The 7024-nt window shown below is 40.5% G+C and overlaps 1 protein-coding gene across 2 annotated transcripts in view; it reads left to right on the forward strand.

Annotated features, from left to right (window-relative positions):
- The window catches only part of fes (FES proto-oncogene, tyrosine kinase), a 29675-nt gene extending 27205 nt beyond the window's left edge, over positions 1-2470 (forward strand). For both annotated transcript variants that reach the window (XM_037696257.1, XM_037696265.1), the window contains exons 16-18: positions 1885-2042; positions 2128-2250; positions 2328-2470. In XM_037696257.1, coding sequence (XP_037552185.1) covers positions 1885-2042; positions 2128-2250; positions 2328-2470 — 424 coding nt within the window. The remainder of the gene's footprint in view (positions 1-1884; positions 2043-2127; positions 2251-2327) is intronic.
- Positions 2471-7024: the final 4554 nt, after the last annotated feature.

Consider the following 7024-nt stretch of genomic DNA (forward strand, 5'->3'; position numbering starts at 1 on the left):
AAAGCTTCTGTGTTACAGAAGAAGCTTCATCTTCAGGATGAACGATGCTGAGCTGCACGTCGGGTCGGAGTGAGACCCAGCATCCGAAACTCCAAACTGCACCTCCAGATGTTCTGCTCCCTCCATCATGTCTCAAAACTCTGACCTTCTTTGTCTTTTTAAAGAAAACTTGTCATGTTTCAAAATGCATTTAAAGGAAAGTTGTCAAATCGAGCATAGAAGGGAAACTCGTCAATATTTTTGCTCGTCTGGTAAAAGCCTTTGAGCGTTCATTCATGCTGAGAACGACTTTTTTTATAAGATTGCACAAGAAAACCAAAAACTTGAACTGTGACTCATCTCCAGCTGATGATCAATTCAATTCTAGCTTCATATTTTTATATAAAAATTAAATATTGAGGTCAGATGTGAGTGACTCAGTTTGGTTTTAAATGAATTCATGTTTGAACAGATTTTTAAAAAAAAATCAACGTAATGATATAATAATGGGATGATGATGTAATCATTAATGATTAGAAACGGATTTTCACTTCACCCCTTCCTGCAGTAATTTACACATTTAGGTGGTGTGAATTATGCATCACTTAGAGATTTTAACAATGTCAACAGTGTTTACAAATCCTGAAATTACTACAAGATAAAAGTGTACGGTCTGATGCAGTAAAACTTAAATGCAATGTGTTGGTTTCTTTAAATCTATTTAAAACTGAATTAGCACAGCATCCTAAACAACAAAAGAAAACTATAAAAATTGATTTCCTTTGTGTAAATTGATGACTAAACCCATTTTATGCTCAGTTTAATTCAACATGTTTCATTAAAGCAGACTGAGCTCAAAACATCCCCTGTTTTTTTTTGTTTCTTAAATGTTAACTTCACTTTGCAGCACTTCCCCATATGTTGACGGTCGGCAAAGAATTGCCAGCAAAACAGAAATAAAGTAGTTTCCCCAAACGAATGCTGGGAAAACGGCCTTCTGGCTTCCCATCAAGCTGAGAGAAGTGCAGGAAGTGCACAAAAACTCTACACTAATAAACTCTTTTTAACTCAGAATCCCAGATATGCAAAATAAAAATATAAGTAATAAATAATAGTAATAAATATTAAACTGGCAACTGAAGAAAAAAAGAGGAATGAGAGAAATTACAATTAAAAAAAGCAATGGACAATTTTGGTGCTTTTAATTGAAATGTCAGTAGATGGATTTAAAAAATAAATTAATTTAAAACAGCAGCTAACTGTGTGAGAGGAAGTCGACTTAATTTGATGTGCAACCATTCTGAGCCTCTTTGCAGATCTTTTTTTTATTCCAATCAGATTAAAACAAAAAGGAAAAGCACAGAATGAGTGTATTACAATCTTTTTGAATATTGTTCTCACGTGAAGAGGAAATCTGGCTCTATTTTGACCACAGCAGTTTAAAAACAGCCTTTGTGTGTGTGTGTGTGTGTGGGACGGTGAGTGTGAATCTGCGGGTTGGGATTAAATGTGAGATTTTACATTTAGAATCAAATGAATTTGTCTTGTTTGTTTTATAAGATGAGCAGAGATGCAAAAGCATCAATTCTTGGGTGACAATCGTTTTGGAGGAGCTTGAAACGAAGAAGAATTTGCTTTTTCTGAGTGGGTTCGTGAATAGGAGCTTTGGATGCGGGGGAGGACGCTTTGGATGTGGAGCTTTGTGGAGGAGGATGAGGGAACTGTGTTATCCCTCTCAGTTATGTTTCAGGGCTCTGCTCAGCCTGTGGAAACAGATCAGAGCAGGTAGCTGCTCGGCCCTCAACACATCAAACATGGAAGCATCACCTATTTTCTACTTGTCACGCGTGTTGTTGTGTTTTTGCCCTCCTGTCACCTCTGACAGCCCGTTCTCTGCTTTTTAAGGGACCTGGCAGCGAGGAACTGTCTGGTCGCAGAGCACAACGTGGTGAAGATCAGTGACTTCGGAATGTCCCGAGAGCGAGACGATGGGGTCTACTCTGCAGAGGGTGGACTCAGGCAGATCCCTGTCAAATGGACCGCTCCAGAAGCCCTGAACTATGGTAGGCCACGTTTCTCCTGTTTGAAAACTGACAGAGAACAGCAGGCCTGCCTTTTGCCAATGCTGCCACCTGCTGTTGTTGTCAGGCCGTTATACCACTCAGAGTGATGTGTGGAGCTTCGGCATCTTACTGTGGGAGGCCTTTTCTCTGGGAATGACGCCTTACACCAGCATGAACAACCAGCAGACTCGGGACGAGGTGGAGCGAGGTAAAGACTGTGGTGAGTCTGAATGTTTGTGTCCAGGTGCAGCTGCTTGTGACTCTTGTGTCGGTGATGTGTTGCAGGGTACCGTATGTCTGCTCCTCACGGCTGCCCCGTCGAGATCTCCACCGTCATGAACAACTGCTGGCAGTACGACCCCAAAAACAGACCCACGTTTAGGAAAGTTCGAGCAGAACTCGCCGTCATATACAACAAAGTTACATGATGCAAGCATCGTAATTAGACATTTAAAAAAAAATTCTTTGTATTTTATTGTTTTTGATGAGCTAAAAAGCGATATTAAATGAAAGTGTAAGAAACCTTCTGGTGTTAATGTTTTCGAGCCGGCAGCACGACGGCTCAGCGGTTAGCACTGTTGCCTCACAGCAACAAGGTCCTGGGTTCAATCCCCAGTTGGAGCTGGGGTCTTTCTGTGTGGCGTTTGCATGTTCTTCTCGTGCTTGCGTGAGTTTTCTCCAGGTGCTCCGGTTTCCTCCCACAGACCAAAAACCTGCATGTTCGGCTGCCTTCAGGCCCAGACCTCCCTCGCAAAAGAGACTCACGGTGCCTGGTTAAATAAAGGTAAATAAATAAATAATAAAATCCATTCAAATAACTGTTTTGACAGATAAGTAACGTGTTAGGAACCAGCTGGTGGCAGCACTCTCTCTCTCGCTTTCTGACGTGTGACCTTGTCACACTTTGCGAGTCTTGTCAGAGAAAAGTGCGATGAAGCTGTGAACACTTTACTCCTCATCAGCTTCGTTTCCTGGCGCAGTACAGCCAAGGCCCCGCATTTGTTTAATGCATGTTAATTTAATTCATTTAGATTAAAACTCACATATTTGAGTTTGCACCAAACTCAGCTTATAGCAGTTCAGCGTCCCTCAAGACAAAATGAGCAAATTTGAGCTCTCCGAGGGCATTAAGACACACATTTATACTTTAAAATGACAAGTTTAGTGCACTTGATTTGCACACAGACATAAATAAATAAGAAACTCCAGCCATTATGATCACTTTAAACATTTCAGACCAACAAAAGTTGTAAATTAAAAAGTGACTACATATCTCGTAATAGAGCTGAACCTATTCCTAAAATTTTCAGCTGGAACTCGACCAACTTGAACTCATCTTGCATTAGCTATAATTAATTCTTGTGTTAGAAAGAGCTTCTCAGGATGTGTAATCGTCCTGAACATGAAGGCAGGTTTTTTTTTTTTAATGCCACAGGCCTGCAGCAGGATAGACAACACTGAGCTCCAAATGGGATCTGAACTTATATAGAACTTACTTCAATAAATAAGCAATAAACAAACCCTAAAGTTTATGCAACGTTTAATTAGAAAATATGTCACCTCAAATATACGAAGATAAATTAGAAGTAGTCACACAAGTGTGCAACAATATCTGTATGCATGCCACATGATTCACAAATGCCTAAACAGTTAATCAAATGTACATATTTCAAAATGTACCGGTAGGAACATGCTGCACATACAAATTGTCAAACACACGTGCATAAATCGCCAGCTGTGGATGGACTTTGAAGACTTTTGAGACTTTCTTACCACTCCAGGTTACAAAGGTAATGATGCATTCAAGGCTGGTGAAAAGCTGGGACATCTGAGACTTACCTGATTAACTAAGGTATTAGGAATGGGAAAAGACATATTTCTAACTTGGCACAGTAGCTCATAACCCCTATATTATATAATCCACATGGGCCCACCATCTGCTAGAAGGACCTTCAAGGTTTGGTGAGGTGCAAGCCGGACGGCAGGCGTGGGAGGGATCCTGCCTATACAGATTCCTGGCGGCTGTTATTTGTGCTTTCACATTCACTATGTGTGTGCACTCATTCATCAGTGGTCTTGATGTCACTTCTTTGAGATCTTGGCCACGTGCTTTGGAGCGTTTGTAGGGTTTTCAGTCTCTTGCAGGTTCCTGAGTTCTAGGGTGACGTCAATGAGCAGCAGCTGTAGGTCATTCCACTAATTGGCTCCAGGGGTATAAGAGTCTAGAGCAGAGGCACCCACATCTTTTCAGCATGTGAGCTACTTTTCAAAGTCCACATGATCTACCTACTATAAAAATACAAAACGTATACTTATTTATAACCGTATATGCTTTATTTGTTTTACGTTGTTTTTAGTATTTTACCATGTTGTACATGGCACCTTGATTTATTGTTTTATAACACTACTTTTATTTAGTTGTATTTTACTGTAGTTTATGTTGTCTGTATAAAACAGGTCTTTTTTGTAAACGAGTCCACGTGACTCAATGAGACCAACCTGGATAAATAAAGGTTGAATGACTAAGTCCCAGCTCGCTGTGGATGCAACATAAATGGCAAAACCCAAATGTTTGTTTAAAAAAAAAAAAGAAGGGAAAATATATTTTTACTGCCCACGAGCAAAATAAACAAAACATGGCAGTAACTTCTGTTCTTCACACATAGGAACTGAAATCAACAAGAATAACTTCATGTTTGGAAAAATAATCTGAGAACTTGAGGACAAAAGTGAAAATTCAGCCATGACAGCAGCTGGCTTTTAACCGTAACCGTATTTCTTGAAACATGGAGCTTTGATCAAAGATTATATTTCTGGTTTGTTTTTAAAGTCCCAGAACTAGTCAGCTGCCTCTTTTACCATCTCCCCGTCTTGAACGAACTTCTTGTGATTAACAATTATTAAAGTGACTCACTCAGAATGATGCTTTGGTATAGCTGCCTTCACTTTTGTGATCAGCTGTAGGAAAAATGGCCACTGTCCAGATAAATGGGACTTTAGTTCCTTCACCGTTTTCTTTCTCAGCTCGCTTTTCGGAAGGAAGTCGATATCATCATAGTTTTTATGAATAGTCCAAAAATGCCTCTCCACCTGTTAAGATATTTTTAATCTAGACTGGTCCTATGGTTTTGATCTGCTCAGAGACGGGATTATAATGAAATTATGACCCGGTTCTGACTGGGTTAAACTGGGCCAGCAAACTCTTAAGAGAGTCTCCCTGGGATTCAATATCTATCACGGAATAGAGTTTGATCTGCCTGCCACATCACGGAGAAAGGCTTTGAAGCACCGTCTCATATTTCCTAACACGTCAGTCCACATAAGACCACACTTAGCCACGCCCCCTCATACACTGATAGGCTGAGCTCCCCTTCTGCGAAAGGTTGAGTCTAGGACCCTATAAAGGAGTAATGAGACGAGACATTGGGGCTCTTCCGGGTCTGTGAACGCGTCACAGTCCGGAGAGTCCAGCGCTATAAAATTGTAATCTTTTCCTGCCTTTTTTAATATAATTGATAAAACTTAATTGACGTTTCCTTGATTTATTTGTTAGCATGAGTTGCCACTTCTGAGGGAGGTTCGAGTCAGCTCTCGTCTTTAACACACCTCTCCCTTCTTCGGAATAGCAAATGGTACACTAGCAGATGAGGCAAACCCACTTCTAACATCCATCCATCCATTATCTTTACCCGCTTATTCCATTTTGGGTCACGGGGGTCGCCGGTGCCCATGTCCAACAATCACTGTGCGAGGGGCGGGGTACACACTGGACGGGTCACAAGTCCATCACAGGGACACATAGAGACAAACGAGACAAACAACCGTTCACTCTCTCACTCACACCTAGGGACAATTTAGAGTTACCATTCAGCCTAACATGCATGTTTTTGGTCTGTGGGAGGAAACCGGAGCACCCGGAGAAAACCCACACATGCACGGAGAGAACATGCAAACTCCACCCAGAAAGGCCCCTGGACCGGGGTTTGAACCAAGGACCTGCTCACTGAGAGGCAGCAGCTCTACCAGTTGCGCCACCGTGCTGCCCCACTTCTAACATGACCTCGTGAAAAAATAAATCCTCCCATTTCATACAGTAGTTTTGTTTTTTTGTTTTTTAGCTTCTTGGTCCAGCTTCCCCTACTCATTTTACACACTTTCTTGAGTTTAGATTAAAAGAAATAAACTTGAGGCAATGTGATAGTTTTTAGTGCGGTCGTATGCACATACATGACCTATGTGTCAGAAAAGGTCCATTCTCAGATTGGCTGCCCTGTATGTCAATCAAGTGACCAATTGCATGATGAGGATGACTGACATCTATTTAAAATATTTAAAAAAACTAAAACATATATATATATATATATATATATATTTTTTTTTTAAGTCTGACGTTTCTTTTGCCATGCAATCTACTCAAATTGCCAGCGCGATCAACATATTTGGCAAGCTCCATTCCCTGCTGGAGGATTACCTAACAACTGGTACTTGTGCCACTAGCCTGGGGTCCATCCCCAGAAAATTCGGAATAAAGTAGATTCCATTTCCTGCATTCTTGTGTATTTTAATGGGTTGTTTAACATCTAGTTTTACCTACACAAGTAAACACTTGATTCAATAACCATTTTAGAGTTAATGGTACAACAAGAAGTAACCTGACCAACAGCTCTCCTTGTGTGAATAGAGCACACTTCACTTCTCTCACATCCTAGCCACAGTCCAAGAAACATAGTGCAGTCTTTTATTATTGATTATTGAGCATGCATCAGGATAGTCTAATTTAACTTTTAGGGGAAAAAGAAATCACTAGCCAATATGAAACAACAATAATAATAATAATCACTCCTTCTTACCAATGGTCTAGCAATATGATCGTCATCTATCATGTTTATTAGTAGCTTAAAATACCTAATAAAAACTCCAGTAATGGGCTAGGTTTACTGTAACCCTTATGCAGTTGTAGGGTCAAAAGACAAACATGTAGC

Source organism: Nematolebias whitei, chromosome 2 (assembly GCF_014905685.2).
Source record: "Nematolebias whitei isolate Nwh7 chromosome 2, NemWhi1, whole genome shotgun sequence".
Classification (NCBI taxonomy): domain Eukaryota; kingdom Metazoa; phylum Chordata; class Actinopteri; order Cyprinodontiformes; family Rivulidae; genus Nematolebias; species Nematolebias whitei.